The following is a 24,044-nucleotide window of genomic DNA, read 5'->3' as shown; positions in this document are numbered from 1 at the left end:
GCCGTTACATTCATTAACAACTTGTTTCAGAAATTCTTTCGGTATCTGCAGTCCTCCATTTTGGTCACATTTTGACATGAGTGATACTAATACTCTCATTCTAGCAGGGACAGAGGGACTTTCTGGGTTATATGTTATTTATGGCTTTAGGTGACACACAGCAAGGAAAACTTAGGACAGGTCACAGGGGAGGTTTTTGCTGTAACAAAGCACCATCGGGAAGGCAGGAAGGCATGTGGGCTCCATCTGGGGACCTCACTGCTAGGTGATGGGGCAGGACTCCTGCTCCAGATGAGGATTTGTCCTCAACCTCCTAAGCTTCTGGGCAACAAATAAAGAGCAAGCTTCAACATCCAGCCTTCAAAGCTTCCTCTTCTGTATTTCTGGGACAGAAAAAAAAAAAATCTCTAACAACATCTGAAGCTGTCCTGTACTTTCCATTTCACACATTGCTCTTGATTTCCTGAAAATTGGGTATGAAGAGAGGAGACCAGCATCTAGAGCCTGAATGTCATATTTGCAAGCCATTCCTCAATGCTACTCTCATCTTTTCCTACCCATTTCAGGTCTTTTATACCTAGGACTTTTCATCAGCAATGACCATGATTTCTTAAAAGGAAAAGCAGGGCTTGGGAATGGTCCACATCTCTTGTTGTGGTCTTTAGATTCTTAGAATTCTAAGACCGCTGTTTTCTTGGTAAAATAAATCCCAAACTCATATTGTTTTATAAGCCACAGATTGGAAAAACAGGTTGCATAAAATGTAATATTTTTAGTACTCAAACACTGTGCTTAAACCAAGTCATATGAAGATATCTGTCTAGCATAAAAGTGATCTGATTCAAGCCATACATCAGATGAGACCCTCAACTCCTTCCCACCTCAGGTTGCCCCTGTCTACTACTTGCCACCATACTCAGGAATCTTTTGGCTTCATTTCTCTTTATGGGTCTTTCTGCCCCATAACCCACACATGGACTTCCTTTGGATCTAGAGCATAGCAGCTTTTTGTAGGAATACTTCATGCCTCTACCCTACAATCTCAAAAGAGGATGTTTCCAGGCCTATTGTGGGGAAAACCTGGAGGCAGAATGACTTAGAGCCGTTCTGCTTCAACTGGGTCATCTGGGACCTTTACTAGGAAAGCACAAAATTATGAGCAACGGGGGAGCAATAGGAAGAAGATTTACCAGGTCTTGCGTCCTGTAATGTGCAGGCGCTGTGCTGGAAAAATTTACATACTCTATGATCTCCACCTCCCAGCAATCCTGCCCTGTAGGGAAGAGGAATGTAGGGACAGAGAAGGCATCCCTCTGTCAAGTCTCATTTGGGGACTAACTACACATTTGGGACACTGCCCAACTGCACTCAAAGATGTTTCTACTCCACTGGGTCACCAATCACAGGTCACCACCCAGAGATCCAAGTTGACAACCAAGTTGTCAGTGGCAGATTCTAGCTAGTCTGACAACATGTAGAACAGACCTGAAATTGATCAGTTTCCCCACCCTCTCAATATAGATACTTCTGCAACCATAATACACTGTGAGCCAGGTGTTTCAGTCTCTAAACTGGATTCTCTAAATAATGTGAGTTTGGAAGTCAAGAGCAATTTAAAAGGAAATACCACTGACCTTTGAACAATGCAGAGGTAAGGGATGCTGACCTCCTATGCAGTCAAAAATCCACATATAACTTTTGGTTCCCCAAAACAAACCGTTCATAGCTTACTGTTGACCAGAAGCCTTACCAATAACAGTCAATTAACGTATTTTATATACGATATGTATTATATACTACATTCTTATAATAAAATAAGCTAGAGCGGCACCTGGCTTATTCAATCAGGTGGCTCAATCAATTAAGCCTCTGACTTTGACTCAGATCATGATCTCAGAGTTGGTGGGTTCAAGCCCCACATTGGGCTCCATGCTGACAGCTCAAAGCCCAGAGCTTACTTCATATTCTATGTCTTCCAGTCTCTCTGCCCCTCCTCCACTCGCAGTCTGTCTCTCACTCTCAAAAATAAACATTAAAAATTTTTAATAAAAAAATAAGTAAGCTAGAGAAAACAAAATGTTATGAAGAAAATCATAAGAGAAAGTACATTTACAGTACAGTACTGTATTTATCAGAAAAAATCCACATGTAAATGGACCCATGCAATTCAAACCTATGTTGTTTAAGGGTCAACTATAGTCTTTGTTCATTCTTGAAGAACATTCAAGGGAACCTCAATTCAAAGTCTACAACATAATTTCCAAAGAGCTCCCTCTGTACCATCAAGTTTTTTCACTACTACCACTGTCACCACACTGCCCGAGCTGTCCTGGAGCTTTGGCACCAAAACCCAAAACTCTCTTTTCAGAAGCAGACGGCCCACCATTTCATCCCTTTATACTTTACTTAATCCCCAACCCTTTGCTATGTAGATCATTTTAGCCTTCCTCACCTCTACACCAGCAAGTAACAATTCTTTCTCTGGAAGAAGAGGTTGGAAAAAACTGAGCTGGCTAATAAATGCAGAATTTTATTTCTGAGATATAGCACGTTAACATTAAAGGCCTTGATACCACATATTACATTGCTTTATTGATGCACTAATACTGAACATCATATTAATACTGTACATCTGCACTGACATTACTCCATTAGTGTGCATTCATATATTTATTCTACTTGCACTCACCTTGACGTAGTTAAACCTTCCATGGGCACAGACCCTTTCTGGTACTCCAGCTTGGGCTTGAAGGATTCTCTGGGCAGGTAAGAGTGATGGGGAGGGTAGTTCTCGGTGTATTCGGACAGAAGACATGGTTTCTCTATTTTTTCATAAATCTTGGTAGGGAGATGTGGACAGTGATGCCGCCTATAAAAAAAGACATAAAGTTAGGTCTTTTCCCTTCTTGGAAAGAATACATACACAAGTTAACAATGCTACCTTCTCAAAATGGGATCCCAGCCTTGTAAATCAAGACTGCCAGCACTGAAAACAGGAACTCAACCTTTCCTTTTCTCTCCTAAACTATCAAGTGGCCAGAATTTTTTTAATGATGTATAACTACAATTGGTTAATCATCAAAACCCCTTAAAATCATAAATTACACACAAGCATGACTGATGTTCAGCTACTATAGACGTCCTGCTGCTTGTTTAGATATGAAATATTTCCGGGGCTCCTGGGTACCTCAGTCAGTTAAGATCTGGATTTCAGCTCAGGTCACAGTCTCATGGTTTGTGAGTTTGAGCCCCACATCAGGCTCTGCACTAATAGCACAGAGCCTGCTTGGAATTCTCAGTCTCCTGTCTCCCCTCTCTCTCTCTCTCTCTCTCTCTCTCTCTCTCTGCCCCTCCCCTGCTTGTGCTCTCTTGCTCTCGCTCTCTCAAAAATAAATAAAGTTAAAAAATAAAACAAATATGAAATACTTCCATACCATGGTAGGTAAATCATTGTGGCCCTGAGACCTTTGAGTGCTCCTCCAAGGTGCACCCCCCCCCCAGATCTCCCTGGGCCTCCCAATCACCCAGCAGTTGGGGCTCAAGACCTGACCAGACAGTTTGCTCCAAACCAGAGCTTTCCAACAGGCTGGTTCCTGGATCAATTCAGATTACCACCTTTCCATACAAGTGGCATCACACAGAGCAAAACCACCTCCGTTCCAAGTACACTACACACCACTGACTGTGTGAACCTGTTTCACATTGAAAGTCTGGCTCATTTCTTCTTTTAGCTCTCACTTTAACTCTTGCTTCCATAGAAAGACTTCCACTGGTTATCTTCTACCTTTCATATGCCCAGCAGCAGCCCTCCCCTTGCATAAGGTTCTCTCTCTCATTCTGGTGTATGGATTTCCCATCATGTATTGCTATCTGTCATCAGCTGGTTTGTTGGTGAGTTTGTTCATTATTGGTCTCATCTACCAAGCTTAGTACCTTTTTTATCTTGTTCACTGCTATAGCCCCTCAGCCTGCCTGGGACACAGTAGACTGTCAATAAATGGTTGACAGTGAGTTTTCCCATCTTACATGCATGGTAATACATGAACCCTATTATTCTACTTACTGCTAGACAGAGAGCAGCTCTTTGAGCTTTCAAAACCTAAGTAGTATATCAATTATTCATATGCCCATATACGATTCTTACAAACCAGTTGGGGCACCTCTCATCTTCAGGCAACAGCACATCAACAAAACTGTTGGTGATTTCCAACTTTGTTATATCAAGGAATAGCATATTTTAAAAAAATTTTTACACTGATTTTAAATAGAGAAACTAAAATACACAGACTTCTCGAAACAAAAAATAAAACATTAAAAAAATTTTAAGGGGTCTGAGGGGGGCACCTGGGTGGCTTAGTTGGTTAAGCATCTAACTTCATCTTAGGTCATGATCTCACAGTTTGTGAATCGAGCCCCATGTCAGGCTTTGTGCTGACAGCTCAGCCTGGAACCTGCTTCAGATTCTGTGTTTCCCTGTCTCTCTGCTCTTCCCCTTTCATGCTCTGCCTCTCTCTCCTTCAAAAAAAAGTAAACATTGAAAAAATTTGTAAGAGGGAGAGAAAGAGAGAAACTGACATACAGAGAATTCATCACTGTTCTAATTAAAGCTGTTTTCCAGGCAACAATTAGCATGCTATTCCTGTTGTTAGTAAGTTCAACCCTTTACATAAATGTGGCTGCCACCACTGTTGTTATTACGTTCTTCTCTTCAAACTCCCAAGTTCTAGAGAAAATAATCAATACCTGTATGGTTCAGATGGCTAGAACTGCATATTAACAAGTACCTTTAAAGAGATCCCCTGTTTGCCTTCTTCACATTTGTAGGTTTGTATATCGGAAAAGCCTTAAGAGGGCATAAACTTGCCACATTTTATCTTTACGATTTTAAAGTAATCTTTACACCCAACATGGGGCTCAAACTCACAACTCCAAGGTCAAGAGGTGCAACTTCCACTGACTGAGCCAGCCAGGTGCCCCACTTTTTGTTTGTTATTACAGAAGTACTACTGGTTCATGGTAAATATTTTAGATTCTCCTAATTACCTATAAGGAAATCTTTCATAAATATGCTGTCCTTATTGTATGAATGTCTTAATTGCAGTATTAAATATGTGCAATAAAAGTTTAGGTTTCCTTTTTCAAAATGCACAGTGTTGACATTTTGCACTCAAAGATGATTATGTATTTAACATTTTATATATTTAATAAAATATGCCCTAATCATGGTACATAAGTTGATGAGTGCTTTAATCTTCCATCCACCCAAGAGATAATTGTTGTGTTTGCATAGTAAACAAAATAACCATACCCCATAATATGTAAACATTAGATATTATTACTGTTTGTGTGTTCACAATCTGTCCAATTATCTGAGCTTTCATTCTGAGCCCAATTAATACCCGATCATTTAAGGATTCCTACAAACCTCAAATCAAAAACCAAGAACTGCTGGCTACCAAAAATGTCTCTCTGCAAATATATTTTATTCACCCACACTCTTTGAGAGAAAAGTCAAGATTTTATTAAGAACAACTTAGATTCAGGCATTTGCAATAAAATCAACTCTACGAGCATAGCAATATTTTCCCTCTCCATACGAGCATAGCAATATTTTCCCTCTCCAGTGCCCTTGTTTTTAAACTAGTAAAACTTTGTCGTTATATAACCCCCCTTTCCATAATGTTACTTTACTTTTTTTTTTAAAAAAGTAGACTTATTCCTAAAGAAAATAAATTTAATGCTAAAATACTACATTGTGACTGGTATCATGAGAGGGAAGTTTAGTACAGCAACAAGCTTCTACCCAGACCCTGATGTTCCTTTAAATGGAATTGTATCTATCTATGGGGAGGGAGTCATGTTTTATTGGACTTGCTGCTAGCTAACTAAAATCTGTCTCACTTTGAAGTATTAAGAAACTCTTATCTGAAAGTAAATGTTCTTTTGGGTGACTCAGCAGGTTAAGCAACCTATTCTTGATTTCAGCTCAGATCATGATCTCATGGTCATGAGATCCAGCCCCACAGCAGGCTTGGTTGAGCATGGAGCCTACTTTGGATTCTCTCTTTCCCTCTGCCCCTCCCCACTTATGCTCAACATGTGCACACTCTCTCTCAAAAAAAAAAAAAAAAAAAAAAAAGTGTTTCATTGCCTGAGTCTGCTCCTTTCCTTACCCATAACCCAAAACCCTGAGCATCCCTCTTGAGTCACCAAGCACCATAGCCTCTCATTGGTCTGCCCACCCCTTTCCTAAAAGGGAAAACACTTGAATCCTTCATTTTTAGTGGACCTAGTCAATGATTAATGAAAGTGCATGCAATCACCATGGCTGGGGTATTTTCAAGTAGGCCTGACAGTCATGAACCAAAGGCTACCTCTTTAAACTGTCTGATACTTGTATTCTGGCTACCTTGCTCAGGATCACATGCTCAAATGGGCCTAGATGGGCCACTAGGCAGAGAGGGCAAAGGGGAAGGAGGAAGTCTTTATTAGAACTCTCTAAAATCTTTCCACTCCAGAATTTACTAAAGGACCACAGGGAAAGGGAAATAACCCTGACTTTTTCTGTTATTTGGTAAAGGAAGTAGTAGAACAGAACAGTTCAACAGACCACAGAAAAGGTTAATAATAGTTCATTCTGAACACTGACTCCAAGCTAGAACCATGGAATTTTAAAAATCAGATAGCTCTTGAGCGGCTCAGTTGGTTAAGCATCTGATTCTTGTTTTCAGCTCAGGTCATGATCTCAAGATTCGGGAGTTTGAGCCCCACATTGGACTCTGTGCTGACAGTATAGAGCCTAGTTGGGATCCTCTCTCTCCCTCTCTCCAACCCCCTTCCCTATTCATTCTCTCTCTCAAACTTTTTAAAAAGTTATAAAATTTTTTTAATTAAATATTTTAAATGGCCATGGAGAATACCTGAGCCAATGTCCTCACAATGCTAATGAAAAAATCAGAAGCTCAGAAATCAATGTACACAGTCTAGCCATGGACAGAACATAATTTTCTTTTGCATCTGAATGACCAGGTTAATTTCCTGACAGCTAAGTCTCCAGGAGCCCTAGAATGGATGAAAGAACTTTAAAGATATGACAAGTACCTCTAGCATAGCACCATCTGAAAGAGATAGAATGCAAGACGTGCATGGGAGCCACATATATCATTTTAAATGTTCTAGTGTCCACATTAAAATGGTAAAAAGAGGGGCACCTGGGTGGCTCAGTCGGCTCAGTGTCTGACTCTCAGTTTCAGCTCAGGTCATTATCTCACAATTTTGTGAGTTTGAGCCCCGCATTGGGCTCTGTGCTGACAGTGCAGAGCCTGCTTGGGATTCTCTCTCTCATCCTCTCTCTCTGCCCCTCCCCCACTCATGCTGTCTCTGTTTCTCTCAAAATAATAAACTTGGAAAAACTTTTAAAAAATGGTAAAAATAGGTAAAGTTAATTTTAAATATTTTATTTAATCCAATGTATTCAATATAATTTCAACATACAATCAATATAAAAATTTGAGATATTTTACTTTCATACTACATCTTTAAAATGCAATATGGGTTTTATATTCACAGCACATCTCCATTAGGAATACCACATTTCAAGGGCTCAGGAGCCACATGCGGTAGTTGCTTCCTTATTTGGAAAACACAATCTAGAATCTGAAGGAACAGATAAAAGAACCACCAGCCCTTCGATGCTGGATTTGAAGCAGAAGAAAGACAGAAATACCCAGAAATATTTTCCTTGACTCATATTCTACTTGTCTCCCCCTGGAGTTTTCCGACCTGCCTCCATGTGACATGAACAGCGACCTTAAGACATGAAAAATTGAGTTTTCCCGAATTCTTCCCACTCCATTGGACCACGCTTCAGTTTCAGGCACCTGTGATGCTCTCTGGAGCTGCTCTCTCCCCTGCCACTCCCACTTTTCCAGAATGCTTCTCTTTCTTCAAGGCCCATCCCAACCACCATTCCTGCCACCATCACCACCCCAGGAAGCTCTTGAAAATGCCACCACACTGTCGATGGCTACGACTCGCTACGACTCACTCTCTTCTCTAAGTGTACATGGCTCTGTGTCCCTACCGCTTTTAGGACACTTCCACACTACCTGGCACTGTCATCTCCTTATAAACTTTCAGGTAAAGAATTCTCAGGGCACCCGAGTGGCTCAGTGGGTTAAGCATCTGACTTCAGCTCAGGTCATGATCTCACAGTTCGTGAGTTTGAACCCTGCCATCAGGCTCTGTGCTGACAGCTCAGAGCCCAGAGCCTGCTTTGGATTCTGTGTGTCTCCCTCTCTCCCTCCCTACTTGTGCATTCTCTCTCTCTCTGTGGCTGAGAACACAGATCTTCATCATGGCAAAAAGCTTTCAACATGATATTCATAATGATGAGAAGTATGGCAATTTTTCCTGACATCATAAAGCTGCATGAGTAATAGCTAGTTCATATGACTTCGGACTTCTCAAAGAAAGAAACTGCTAATAGTCTTTTAGATCATAGCCTATTTGTAAAAAGAATAGCATCTATAAATATCAGTGACTTCTCTTGCCTCTACCATGGTTTTTCAGACTCCTCTGAGCCAAGTTTGGCATAGGCAATGAAAAAGGCTCTCCTTCACTCCAGGAGGCAGCACACATGGCAGAAAGGGACTTTGGAGGTGGGAAGAACTGGTTTCCAACTCTAGCTCTGTCATGGACTGCTTGTGTAATGTTAAGGAAATTAGTTACTTTACTCTTCTGAACTTCAATTACTTCCAAATATGTAGATAACTTCTACTTGGTAGGATTATGTGGATTAAATCAAATACTAGAGATAAAATGCCTTGCCCAGTTCAAGGCAAGCAATCTGAAATTAATAGGTTTATTGAGCAATTACTATCCACCCCATGGGCTAAGACTTTTGTATATTATCCCATCTAATACAGCAATGCTATGAGCAAGACACTATTATTCCCATTTTACAAACATCAAACTGAGACTGTAGGAGGTGTTATTTCACTTAAGGCCATATAGCCAGACTGTAATTAAATGAGGACTAAAACTCCAGATATTCTGTCTGATTCCAAAGTCTGTCCTCCTAATCATGGCCATATACTATGTGCCTTCAGGGGATACCAGCCTATACTAAACACCTCTGTTTCCTGGCTGCCCTGGTAAATGTAAGGGCAGTCAATTCATAGGCAGTTGTCTGACCTGCCCTTTCTCCTTCACTACACTCAGAATCTTCCAAGGCAAGATACGCTCCTCATTCCCAAGCACCCCAAAACTATTCTAATACAAACCAATAAATACGTACAATTCCAAATGCTCTTTAAAACTCTGACCTTTCCACAGAATCTAAGTTGTCTAAAAAAGGGCAAATCATTAAACAACACTAACAGCCACGGAAAAAATAATATGGAATGCTGGATCCAAAAGGAACCACAAGATCAGTCAGCCCTACAGCTTCATCATGCAGATGTGTACACTGAGACCAAGATATGCTGAGCTACTACCTTAAGGTCACACAGCTGGTCAGCAGCAGCGTTCACCTCAGGTCCCATATCACCTCCCACGTAATTGACTTCCAGTTACAATCCAATTTAAAACTCAAACTTAATACTCTTAAAGGATTTGCAGCCCATTTTTCTTTTTTCCCAGTAGTTGGGAGCCTGTGACCTGTCACAGCTGCTGTGTGAGGGAGGAAAACAGCAGAAAATGCATTTTTGGTCTAGGAGGTGGGAAGCTGCCAAGGATCTCCAAACCTCCAGTCATAAAAGTCATCTTTTCATGTGATAGTTAAGAAATAATCCATGGTGTTTATGATAACAAAAACTTTAAATTCCTAGAGACAGAGTCATCTCAGAGGAGAACCCATGTCTCTAGAATGGTCTTCTCCCTGAACATGAATGGCTCACCAAAAGCAACCCAAGTAGCCTCTGGGGATGAGTAAAGCCAGTGCTTTTCCTGAAGTCCATGTTACCTGCAGTGGTTTGTAAAGTTAAATTTTTTACTAAAATTTCTTCTCTCATGTGTATAAATATACCCAGAGAAGCAAAGGGACAAGTGAGAGAGCTTTTGTAACTGCTAAATAAGACCATTTTTGAACATGCATAGATATATATTTCAAGCCAATCTTGAGACAAAAGGACTCATACTATCTACCTACCTCTTTTATATAGATCTTTAAAAACTCAGAACAGTGGGAAAAATAGGAGTATCTCCAGCTTATATTTGGCCCACAGTACTAGGGATTGGAGCAGGGATTATCAACTAGAATTCTTTGGTGGCAACTCATTTCTCAGGGGATCAGACTGAGTGACAGAAAGCAAGGCCAAAACTTTAAATATGTGAGGGAGAACAAGCAATCTGAAGACTGTTTGATACAAATATGTCAGATGCAAATGATGAACTAGCAGTGCCTGATGTTGGGGTGAGGGAGTACAGTGAAGAGATTCTGAGTCACAGAAAAGTTTAGGGAGAAAGATCATCTTGATTGATCACCCATGTCTGTCAAGGAGACCAAGCTAGAGAAGTGGAGATGGGTGATGAATGAATGAATCAACCAGTCAACAAAAGGGAAGGAAAGGAAGAAAGGGAATTCTGCTGAAAAAGGTGACCTGTAGGAATGATACATTTGGAAAACATTTGGAATGACAAAGAAAGCCATAAAAGTATAAATGAAGTCCCTGAGAAGAGAAAGTAATTAAAAATAAGGACAAAACCTTGAAGAACACTAGGATTTAGGAAGCAGGACAATGACGTTTCAAGGGGTGGGGGGGGGGAGGGAGAAACTGGAAAAAGAAGAAAATTCAGTGACATAAAGGTCCAATAAAGAAAAGATTTAAGTGTTCGACAGTTAAATTGCCACAGAAAAATCGAAAGGCCTCGGGGCAGAGAAAAAGGCATCTCCTCTGTTGACGAGAAAGCAACTTTAGTAGAGTGGCTGGTCTGGAACCACAGTATTGATGCTGCTGAGGAAGTGGAGGGAGAGAGGCCACCATGCTCAATAATCTGGTAGCAAAAGTGGCAAGAAAACTTGAACCAGAGCCCAAGACATTACCCAGAGAGTAAACAAGAATTGTCAACCATGTGATCATTATCAGGAAGTAGTGGGTAGAAGTCCAATCATCTTTGTAGGTAAGGGAACAGATGAGCAGATAGGAATTCTCTGATGAGCAAAAAAAGAAAAAAGAAAAGAAAAAATGATGGAGCCAGAGACTGATTGAGAAGGGGAGATGGATGAGGTTCAAGAGACAAGATGAGAGAAGGGAGTCAGCAGCACCAATCTGATGGCCTCCACCTAAGTACAAGGGCACCGAGAGAAGGAAAGCAGATGAGGTGGGATGGCAGCTGGAAGACAGGTTCGATGTGTGCACAGGGCACTCTGGGAATGTGCTCAGCGGGCAATTAGAGAAGAATGCAGACTTGCTTTCAGGAGTAGGGGGGCTGAGAAGAGGGCCCACAAGGGCCAGCTGTCCCGTGTCAGTGTCAGGACTCTCCGGAGCAGTGCTGAGCACTCTGGGGAGAGCTCTGGCTTGGCAGACAAGAAGCTGAGGGACTGTGGGACAGCAGGTGCTAAGGAGAGGAGCCCTGGCATGTTGTGAGCACCTAGGCTCAGTGAACAGAAGGGAAGGCAGCAAGAACCAGTGCTTCTTGGAAAAACTAAGGCCTGGCAAGAGCAACAAAGAATAGGTCTAGGGCTACATGTACCTCATGGGCTTTCTTAGGCCCTTCTCCTTGACAGTCAAAAGGAAGAAGAGTTTTTCCTATGGAAAAAGTATTTAGATTCATTAGAGAAACCTCTTCAAGAAAGTATAATTGGCCCTCCCCTCTCATACTTTCTCTCAAAAATTAATAAACATTTTAAAAAAAGATTTTAAAACGGGGGGGGGGCGGTGCCTGGGTGGGTCAGTCAGTTGGGAATCCAACTTCAGCTCAGGTCATGATCTCATGGTCCCTGAGTTCGAGCCCCGCATTGGCCTCTGTGCTGACAGCTCAGAACCTGGAGCCTGTTTCAGATTCTGTGTCTCCCTCTCTCTCTGCCCCTCCCCTGCTCACACTTGTCTCTGTCTCTCTCAAAAATAAATAAACATTTTTTAAAAAGTTTTTTTAAAGAAAGTACAATTGGTCAAGGCAACCGTAGGAGATATAGGGAAGGGATATTAGCAATGGCCCCACTGAGCCTTGGAGAGAGACACATGGAAGAGGAGAAAGAAACATGGCAGTAGCCAAGGCTCTTTCTCTTTCTGACTCTTAGAGAGCTCTTAGAGAACTTTCTGTGTTCTGGAGAAGGCAGGCACCACGCTGAGCTATAGGTCTCCTTTTCCCCGCTGAGGTCCTGGCAATATTCCACCCAGAACTCTACTCCTATTCATTCTACTTCACTCCCTTCAGGTTTTAGCTCAAAAATCCCTCCTTCCAAGAGAACTTCCCAAACCTCCAGAACACGTCAGTCACACGCATTTGTATCATACTGCTCAACTCTGCCTTCCTGGCACGTGGGTCTTAGGTACTATTACCTTGGTGCATGGCTCATGATAGGCACTCAATACATGACTGCTGAAAGCATACAAGAACAGGGGCAAGTATCATATATGACTAGGTTCTTTCCATTTTGACCTCACACAGGAGGACAATTACAAACTGCTTAAAAGGAAACCCAGAAGCTATACTCACATTTGTTTGCCCTTATTGTGTGGTGCTTCCCATGTAAACAAAGCCTAGAAATTGGTTTTAAAATATCTGTCTCAAAACACACACACACACACACACACACACACACAAATTTGAGCTAAATAATACATTGAGATGTGAAATCTAGAATTATATAGCTTTCAGAGGAGCATACAGGAGAGTATCTTTGTCACTTAAGGAAAGGCAAAGATTTCCTGGAAAGATCAAGAAAATAAGACTTATGAAGAAGAAAGCCACACCCTCCTACACTGCTGGTGGGAATGTTAAGCTGGTACAACCCCTCTGGAAAACAGTATGGAGGTTCCTCAAAAAATTAACAATAGAACTCCCCTAGGACCCAGCAGTAGCACTGCTAGGAATTTACCCAAGGGGACAGAAGTGCTGATGCATAGGGGCTCATGTACCCCAATGTTCATAGTGGCACTCTCCACAATAGCTAAAACATGGAAAGAGCCTAAGTGTCCATCAACAGATGAATGGATCAAGAAGATGTGGTTTATCTATACCATGGAATACTACATGGCAATGAGAAACAATGAAATCTGGCCATGTGTAGCAACATGGATGGAACTTGAGGGTGTTATGCTGAGCGAAATAAGTCAGGCAGAGAAGGACAGATACCATATGTTTGCACGTATAGGTGGATTAGGAGGAACTTAATGGAGGACCATGGGGGAGAAGAAGGGGAAAAATAGTTGGGGAGAGGGAGGGAGGCAAACCATGAGAGACTCTTGAATGCTGAGAACAAACTGAGGGCAGATGGGGGTGGGGAGGAGGGGGAGGAGGGTGATGGGCATGGAGAAGGGCACTTGTTGGGATGAGCACTGGGTGTTATATGTAAACCAATTTGACAATAAACTATTTAAGGAAAAAAAGAAGAAAGCCACAGATTTTGAAATAATATTTGCAAAACAGATATCCCGTAGAAGACTGAGATCCAGGATATATAAAGATTATCTATAACTATAGATATCTATAACTCAATAATAAAGACAAAAAATAATAAGCAAAGATGTGAACGGACAGATCACAAGAAGATATGCAAATGGACAATAATCTATACAAAAGTGCTTAACATCATGCACCATTAGGGAAGCACAAGTTTAAACCACAATAAAACACCACTATACATACACCAGAATTGCTAAGATTACAAAGATTGATGAAACCTACTCCTGGCTAAGTGGAAAAGCTGGAATTGTCTTCCATTGTTGGTAGGAATGCAAAACGGTCCAAGCCCATTTGGCAAAATTTTTGGCCATTTCTATGGGCTGCATTACCTCCTAGTCCAACAATTCCATCCTAGGAATTTATCCAAAGAAATAAAAACCTTTTATTCACAAAAAAAGAATTGGCAAAAAAAAATTAACAATAGAACTCCCCTATGGCCCAGCAATAGCACTGCTAGGAATTTACCCAAAGAATATAGGTGTGCTAATGCATAGGGGCACATGTACCCCAAAGTTCATAGCAGCACTATCAATAATAGCCAAATCATGGAAAGAGCCAAAATATCCATCAGCTGATGAATGTCAAGAAGATACATTTATATATACAATGGAATACTACATAGCAATAAGAAAGAATTAAATCTGGTCATTTGTAGCAATGTGGATGGAACTCGAGGGTACTATGCTAAGTGAAATAAGGCAGAGAAAGACAGATACGATATGTTTTCACTCATATGTGGTTCAGGAGAAACTTAACAGAAGACATGGGAGGGGAAGGGGGAAATAAAGTTACAAAGGGAGGGAGACAAACCATAAGAGACTCTTAAATACTGAGAACAAACTGAGAGTTGATGGGGGATGGGAGAGAAGAGAAAATGGGTGATGGGCACTTAGGAGGGCACTTGTTGGGATGAGCACTGGGTATTATATGGAAACCAACTTGACAATAAACTATATTAAAAATAATAAAAATTTTAAAAGTTAAAAAAACATTTTAAGTAAAAATAAAAGGAGTTGATCAAGAATGTTCGTAGAAGCTTTCCTTATTTAACCCAAACTAGAAACAGACCAGGCATTTATCAGTGGGAGACCAGGTAAACTGTGGTATCATCATTCACTGGAATAGTACTCAGCAATAAAAAGGAACAAGCTACTTGGCAGTCACACAATAGCAGGGATGAACCTCAAGAACATTCTGAGTGGAAGAAGAACCAATCAAAAGAATACATACTTTACAATTCTATTTATGTGAAATTTTAAAACAAGAGGAACTGAGGGCGCCCGGGTGGCTCAGTCGGTTAAACGTCCAACTTTGACTTAGGTCATGATCTCACAGTTCGTGGGTTCAAGCCCCGCATCAGGCTCTGTGCTGACAGCTCAGAGTCTGGAGTCTGTCTTTGGATTCTGTGTCTCCCTCTCTCTCTGTCCCTCCCCTGCTCATTCTCTCTCTCTCTCTCTCTCTCTCAGAAGTAAATAAAACATTAAAAAATAAAAATAAAAAATAAAACAAGAGGAACTGATCTTTAGTAGGGGAAAATCAGAATGGTGGTTACCACAGGGAGCAAGAGAAGGAATTAGGAAGGGGAATGCAGGAAATTTCTGAAGTGTTGGTAATGTTCCAGATAGGATATGGATTTGGGTTACATAGACACTTGAGTTTGTCAGCAAACACCAACTCAAGATTTGTGAATTTCATTGTAAATTTACCTCAAAAGAAGAAAAAGGACAAATATATTAACCTGCTGCTAATGATATGAATGCTGAAGTGTTTAGGGGAGAAGTTACTGATTTCTGTGATTTACTTTGAAATACTTAAAATAAGATGGGTGGATGGATGGATGGATGGATAATAGGATGAATAGATGGAAAGATATGTCAATGTTAATGACAGAATCTAGGAAGGGGATATACAGCCATTCACTATAAAATCTTTAACTTTGTTGGATGCTTGAAATTTTTCATAATAAAATGTTAGGGAAGAAAAAGAACAAGAAAAAGTTTCTAAAATTCCCTAAATTTTAGATGTGATCATGACATCGTGATTATACAAGAAAATGTCCACACTTTTAGAGATGCATAATTAAGTATACAGGGGTGAAATGACAAGACATTTGTAACTGGATGAACCAAATGTGACAAAATGTTGATAATTATTGATGCTGGGAGATACATACATTGGATTTGGTTCATTGCTCTATTTTCTTTTTCTTTTTTTTAGATTAATTTTTTTAATTAAAGAAATATTAAAACAAACCCCTAAGTAGTAGGGCCTACATGAAACAAGTGTGTATCTGCTTAAGCAAGAGTTCCCTTGAGGCTAATAGGGCATTGGTCCAACCACCTGGGACAAAACAGGATTTTGATTTAAGCTGATGATAAGTACAGAGCCAACAAGTGAAGGAAGCTTCCCTTCTCACACTCTGCAGTTTGTGTCAGCTGCACTGGGCTTGTTCCCACACGGCCTTTTGGTGTCCTCCAGCCAAAAAGCAGCAAGCTCACATACTTAACTGGAGTTTCACTGTCTTCTCAAAAAATCTATTAAGTACCTTGTGAATTTTGGATGAAACCCGACAGCTGTGTTAAACAAACCTTCCCAAGGCTCTCTTTCAGGCATTACAAAAACATCCAAAGCCTCTTTAATCTCTATCTTAGAACATTAACTATCCTCAATCCACCACCACCTGACCCCTACCCAAGATTCCTTTGCCTGCATAACACTCTGTGGTCACTCTTATTGTAGCATTTGTCAAGAAGCAGCAGCAGCAGCTTGCTTATTTGCTTCCCAGATTAGATTCCCTTCTTTGGGGGGGGGGGGGGCAGGAGGCAGTGGTAGGGGTGGTGAGAGGGGTATCTTGTTCACTATTCTATAACCAGCTAACCACAAGGCCTGGAACACCTACCTGCTTACGAAAATGTTTTTGGATGGCTAGATGACCAATGTGTAAAACATGTAGAGTTTACAGAACTTCTCCACGTGGTCTCTTTCTTCCTGAAACCCTACAAGCTAAGCAGGACAGAAATTACTAACCCTTTTCCAATATCCCACATGAGGGAGCAAGGCCAGGGAGCTCAAGACTTGGTCAATCTCACAGAATAATTGGTGGGTAAAACAAGGTCGAGGGCCAGTTTTGCTGACTCCTCAAGATATGCTCATTGCATCATATCCAGGTCCTTTCTGAGGAAAATTCAAGTTAATTGCTCAGAATCTGAAATCCTTTTCTTCCCACAATCACAGTGCTCGGAACTAGGGGCTGGATGGCCTCTGACTTACAACATTTCAGAGTAAATGGTACCCAATGAGCATAGATCTTACTTGGAAAGCAGAGAGAGTCAAAAGTTGGATAAACGCCACCACTCATAAAACCCCAGATGTTTGGCTTGATGTTCAACATGTTAAATGTCTCCTATAATTAATTAAGGGAGAAAGACAACAGTTATACTACTATACACCATGTCAGTTTCCACCAGCCAGCAGACATCAACCACTGCACATATATTGATTTGTTTCATACTCTCTCCCTCCACACATGCCCTTTTTCTCATTTTGCATAAATAGCAATGAAGGGCCGTGTTTTCATAGCCCCTTTCTCAGAGTTGATCGGGGACTGGCTAGAATTACCCTGAACGGTCATCTTTGAGGTTAGATTACCCAAAGCTGAAGTAGTTCTTAAAGGCTCCTCCTTCTCTCTCAGCTTCAAGATTGGGGAGAGAACTGGAAGTGCTGCATGAGTCTACAGATAGAACACTTAGCCATTGGCTGAAGTGTACTGCGACCACTCCTAAACCTATGTACCTGAGCATCCATCACAGCCCTCCATCTCAACTTTTAGTTTCAGCGTGAACTGGCAACAGCTTGAGTGGGGCCCAAGGTCTATCAAGCAGGACTCCAGGCATAGTTGCCTTCCATCTCCTTCAGAATAGCATCCTGACATCCCATCTCCAGGATACAACCATGTTTTTATGTCCTATACAAGGTTGCTGAAAGGCCTGAGAGCTGTCCAGTGCCCTATGAATTACTGTGAATTACCCACAGTGTTTATAGCTGTCCCACAGCCTTGAGCCCAAAACTTGGAGCTGAGGTACTTTAAGCCTCCATGTCAGATTTTCAAGGGAAAGGTCTTGCTCTGTCAAAGTCTCTGGGGGACTTTCTTTCTCTAATCATGGACCTATCTCATGCTGCGGATAATGGAGAAGAGATGACTTACATCAGTTCTCTCCTGCCCCAGACTTCCTACCCAATACCATTTCCCACCTGAGTAGACACTTTTGTCCTTCCAAGCAGTAAGTGGCAGAGAAAGACATACACACATACAGATCTGAATCTAGTAGCCAATGCCTCATTCCCACAGTAAGGATTTTCTCCATCACTTGCTCATTAACCACTGACTTGATGATCATTAATTCGCATTCCCCATGCCCCACTGCTGTTTGCTTGAATTCTCGAAACCTTTGGAATTTCAATACCAAAATTTCAACAGCTGTTATATCCTTCATCAAAAAAGATTTACTATTATTAATCTACATTTTTTTCTCTCTGCCTCTAAGTAGCTTTTCAAAATTTGAGCCAAATCTCCTATAATATCCTTAAAGAGAAAGAAAAGTAATTTAAACAATGAGTGGAATGATTATAGAAAAATAGCTTTATTGCACTAAATTTATTCTTCCATGTACCATAAATATTTTTAAATAAGCATTTGATACTTAGAGACTGAAGTCCCTGCTGGAAACACCCCCTTCACCCCCCAAAAAGCAGGAGGCTAAATTTGAGTTTAGTTATTACCACAGCTGAGCAGCTATAATAAAATTATTTCACTGTGCTGGGTGTTAATAATTCAATATGGTGAAGTGGTCTCTGATTTTGTTAATGATCTTTCTCGATTTCTCAGATATTTAGCTTAAAAGGAAAATTTTTATATCCCCTCTTTCCAACTGTACTTTTTCAATATATTCTTTTCTCCAGCATTTAAAGTTTACTGCTAGTAAAGTTTACTGCTAGTGTGTGAAACCCACTCATTAAATGAAATACAATGTTATCAGATGTATTAACATCAACCCACTTGCTTATCTCTGAAGAAATATCCTGCTTTATACTGATTGCCCAATAAGTAATAACAGAAAATTCAGGTTATGCCTTGTTATTTGACAAACACGCAAATATTTCTGGCATAAAGGACCAAGTTACAGAAATTGTACTTTTTTTTTTCTGGTTTGTGTTTTAGCTAAAATCAGAACTTGTTAAACCCCTTGGGCTTCTGGAAGAATGCAGAGGATTTAAAGACCATTTCTTACTGGACCTCCCAGATGCTGGCAAAGTTCTAGGGAATGAGGAGGTGTTAGGAGAGAACAGGCAGATATACACACACCAAGGGTGTTAAGTCCGTTCTTGATTTCTGGTAGAAGATAGCTCTTCTTTATAAAAGACTTTTTTTCAACAAAATAAAATTCTTGGTTCTCTATAATCTTTTTTTCATCTCTCATCACGGAAGAAACAAACACCATATAGTTCTATCAGACCAGCTGTCACTGTTCTCCATGAGACCTTTGCCTTCTGTTCATAAAGATATAAAATGTGTACTAGATTTGTACACTTTCAGAGATAACAAGATGAATAGTTAACATTTACAAATCACTTTTATTAAGCACTATGTGCCAGGCACAGATCTTAACTCTTTATGTGTATTATCTCCCTTAACCTTCACAATGACCAAAAGGCATAGAAAACACTTCAAGCCTGAGGTTCAGTCATACTGCGCTAAGACCCCAGAAGCTACAGAGACCACCCACAAGAGCCACACAAGTGCACTCACAAGGGAATGGACCTGGGTCTCCTTCTTGGAACCTTTAAGTAGTGTGAGGGGCCAAAGCTAGGCCTCCCCCAGCTTCTACCAAATTCCATCGGTCCTTACATTCTCCAGCTTTTCTCTTCCCCTCTTTTTCTCCTCTTTGTACTCACACTAGGTTAAACCTCGAATCCTTCAGGATCTAAGGAGGAGAATGTTTCCAACACAGAGGACATTCTATGAGACCAAGTTCACTGAGAAAACACAGTATCAGCAGCCCCAGGTACTGGGAATTTCACCCTCTGCAACTAAAGAAAAGTGGAAACTACTGTCCATAAGCCTTCTGGTGACTGGAATGAGGTCATAAATCCACCCCCTGACTGCAAGAGGAGCTGCCAAGTCAAGGGTTTGGCTTCTTGGTCACCAGAGTGGACACCGGGCAAGAGAGATGTGGTTTGGAGAGTAATGGGAGTGGCTACCCAACAGAATCTGTTCTCAAAATGATTCTAACAAAATATAAACTTTATTTATGTGTTGTCCCCATAGTACAGGTGGTTACCATATTATGGATTAGTAAAAACTCTAAGGGGGGGATAACAGGTTTTAAGTATCCACCCAACTAAAATCATGCATGTTTATTTACACTATTAGAGAGGAATCCCTGCTTCCAAAGCACTGGCACCTTTAGACTAGCAATCAACACAGTTGCCATGATGTTGCACATTCCAGTAGAGTTGGAAGAGGATGTCATGGAAAACTCCAAGCCAAATGGAATTTCAGAAAACAAGTAAGTGCATGGGAACTAATTAGCCTGCAGTATTGCATTGTATTAATTAGCTCTAATATACAACACACACACACACACACACACACACAATGAATCTCAAATAAAATGAAACTGACTAAGCTCAGATCGTGCCTTGCACTTGTTCTAATCATTTCACCTGCTGATTGAAGGGTCCTCATGTACCTGGCGCACTAGATGCAAAGACAAGCCTTGTCCTGTCAACTGACTCCAAGCTAGCATTTATTCAGTTCCTCTGGCCACTTCAGCAGATTCCCAGATCTGGTCCCTTTCCTCTGTAGCCGTCCAAAGCTGCTTTCAAGGGTGACAAGACACAGAAATCTTCTTGGATAGAATAGATCATTTGGCCTCATCCTCATCCTCTAAAAACCCCAACATAGCATTCACAAATTAAACAATGCACAGTACATTTGTTTACTCATTCATTGTTTACTCCTACATCTGCCTCTTTATTGATCCATTCACACATCATTCACAAAGCAGAAGATTTGTGAATTCCACACCATATACCATGCTGGGTGTTGAGGTTAGAAACAAAAAGTACCCATTCCCTGATAAAAGCACACATATATTACTTACTATCTCTACTTGTTGACATTGGTGCTCAGGAAAAGGGGACCCTCATGCCTCATCAAGACATTGGTGGTAGTGTGCCCCCACAGGCAACAAAGCAGGTAGTCAGGGATTGGAGGTAAGAAGGTGGCAGACAGAAGAGGCAGTCAGAATAGTGAGCAGCGTCCATCATATTGAATCAGTAAGTAAATATATGAGAATAAAAGGAGCCAGTTTTCTCACTTTGAGTAGGGATTTGTAAAAATATAAAGAAGGCAATCAGAACATCTGAGCTGTCGAATTAGAATCGATAGTATTGGCTGAGAACAAATTGAGGGTTGATGGGGGGTGAGGGAGAGGGGAAAGTGGGTGATGGGTAGTGAGGAGGGCACTTGTTGGGATCGGCACTGGATGTTGTATGGAAACCAATTTGACAATAAATTATATTTTTTGAAAAAAGAATTGATAGTACTGGCATGAACTGATGGGTATTTATTTTCTCTATTTCTGTGTACATGTATAATATAGATACATATTTACATGTATACACATGTTTGTGTTCAGAAGCAATGAGTACAGTCAGCAATCAGATCTTGGTTTCTTAGTATCATCCTCCACTAAAAGGGATCAGAGCTGTTTGAAAAAAAAGTTGATTTCATGTTTGGGGCATAAAAAATACTAGAGGAGCCTAGCAATCTTGTGTCAGAAAGTAGAGAAATGTTTCATAAATGATGGGCATATGTCAAGAGTACATAAAGGCGAGCTTGAATGTGCTCAACTTGGGAAAAATTTGAGGATTAAAATGATAGCTAATGATACAAAAATTTGATGAAAATTTGATAAAAGTATAAAAATTATAAATGATATAAAATGATAAATGTTTTGATAAAATTTGACAAAGTTAATGATATAAAAATTTAAGGATTAAAATGGTGTGAAAGTTAATTGAATTCAATAGAACCATGAGTCCATACTGAAATAAATACACACATAAATGGAGAAGGGAATGCTCTTTCTCATTTCTATAAATGCAATAGAAATGAGGGAAATTGATCATCACTATTTGGGTAACCATGATGGTGGTGGATGCATGTGGGGGTAACCATGGATACTGATACGGATGGGTGATGTTGTGATGGCAAACAGGATAGTGGTATGTATAATACCAGAGCACCTCCCCATTGTAATCAAATACAAAGGGAAAATGGTGACTTCAATGGAGATATCTGGTAGATCCCAGATGACGATCAAGGTTATCCTCACTGGTGATAAGGGAAGTCATCACACGTCTCTTGATGAGATGCATCAGGAAGAGCTCAGCAGCATTTCTGTCATTTCCTCCCAGCAGTGCATGGCCTGGGTCTATTCATGAGAAGATATTTGATGGACTTAGGTAGAAGGACAGCCATTGAGGGAATGACACTCAGGGAAAAGAGGGGGAACGGTTCCAGGTCATAGGAAACTAGTGATATGTTATATAGGTGGATTAGGAGGAAGTAAACAGAGGACGAAGTGGGAGAAGAAGGGGAAAAATAGTTGGGGAGAGGGAGGGAGGCAAACCATGAGAGACTCTTGAATGCTGAGAACAAACTGAGGGCTGAGTGGGGGGAAGGGGGGGTGATGGGCATGGAGGAGGGCACTTTTTGGGATGAGCACTGNGGGGGAGGGGAAGGGGGGTGATGGGCATGGAGGAGGGCACTTGTGGGGATGAGCACTGGGTGTTATATGGAAACCAACTTGACAATAAACTATTAAAATACATAAATAAATAAATATCCATATTGAGATTTAACAGGAATGATGAAAGTAGAAAAACCACCATGGCAAACACCTCAGTACTAACTGCTGCAGTCAAGGATCATGGATGGTAAAACAGGTATACATATGATGAGGGTGTCTGCCTCCTATGACCCAATGCAAAAAGAACAATCACAACTTTTCATTGGACAAACCTGACAACCACCACCTTAACTAAGAAATAAATTAACCTCACCATTAATGACACATTAACATCTTGTGCCTCCTGATATGATGCACTAGAAAGGGTACAACATAACTTATTTAATATTTTTGCCCAACCTGCATAATCTGAATTAATAATGAGAAAATACTAAATAAACCAAATTAAAGGACATTCACAAAAGAATTGGCCAGTAGTATTCTTCAAAAGTATAGTCTTGAAAAGAAAAACTGAGAAACTATCACAGATCAGAAGTATCTATGTAAAGCATAACAATTAAATGCATTGTGAGATCTGGGACTGAATCCTAGACTGGTGGGGGTGGGGGGGTGGGACATTTGTTGCATAATTGTAGAAATTTGAATAATATCTATAGATTAGTAAGCAGAGTAGTAGTAATGCTAAGTTCCTACTTATACTCACTGTGTTATAGGTGTGTTAAAGGCTAATATCTGGGGAAGTTGGGTGAAGGATACCATGGAATTATTTGTAACATTTTTGTAACAGTTTTCTAAGTCAAAAATTATTTCAAAATAAAACTTAAAGAAAGTAATATGTGGGCATATTCATAGGACATTATGGCATTAACTGTTTAAGAGAAAAATTGAAATACTCTGTAAACATTTTATCTTAATTTTTATCAAATACAGTTTAGGAATAATGTCAAGTTCATACAAAAAGAAAAAGAAAAAGAAACAGACTGGGTGGCTTAGTCAGTTGAATGTTCGACTCTTGATTTTGACTCAGGTCATAATCCCAGGGTGGTGGGATTGAGCCCCGTGTCAGGCTCTACACTAAGCATGAAGTCTGCTGAAGACTCTCTCTCTCTAAAATAAAAAGTGAAAAAAAAAAAAGAAATAAACATAAAAATAACAGACTGCCGGCAGAGCGACGGCGACCTGCGTAGTCCTGTGTGTTGTATAAATGCGAAGTGAAGTCAGAATTGGGGCAAACACCAAACTGTGGTCCAGTCCTTGCCAGAAGGCTTATGATGGTGGAGAGAGCGTTTAAAGCATTCTTCAAACAATAAAACTAAGAGGCCAAGGCAAACTGAAGTTTGTGCCAGTGGCCCCCTGAGATCCGGGAGAAACGCCTGGAACGGGGCTGGAGAAGCTGACCTGAGAGAGAGGGAGGCTTCACCAATCTTGAAATTGCATGACAAGTGGAAACCGATCCAGCGGGACTGTACCACTTAGGTGCCATCAGACTAGTAGTCATTCCCTGCAACATGAAGTGCTCAGTGAAAGACTATTATTGAAAGGTGATTAGTCTCAGTTTCTGCATCTCCCGAAAAGATACATGATATTTAAGTACTTAAG

General features: G+C 40.6%; 1 protein-coding gene across 1 annotated transcript in view; it reads right to left on the bottom strand.

Annotated features, from left to right (window-relative positions):
* Nucleotides 1–24,044, bottom strand: part of SAXO1 (stabilizer of axonemal microtubules 1) — a 95,243-nt gene that overhangs the window by 21,655 nt on the left and 49,544 nt on the right. Inside the window, exon 2 of the mRNA XM_039244432.1 lies at nucleotides 2,690–2,869. Coding sequence (XP_039100363.1) covers nucleotides 2,690–2,869 — 180 coding nt within the window. The remainder of the gene's footprint in view (nucleotides 1–2,689; nucleotides 2,870–24,044) is intronic.

Source organism: Hyaena hyaena, unplaced genomic scaffold (genome assembly GCF_003009895.1).
Source record: "Hyaena hyaena isolate Hyena2069 unplaced genomic scaffold, ASM300989v1 scaffold_240, whole genome shotgun sequence".
NCBI lineage: Eukaryota > Metazoa > Chordata > Mammalia > Carnivora > Hyaenidae > Hyaena > Hyaena hyaena.
The sequence above is the reverse complement of the archived record's forward strand: the minus strand, read 5'-3'. Positions and strand labels throughout refer to the sequence as shown.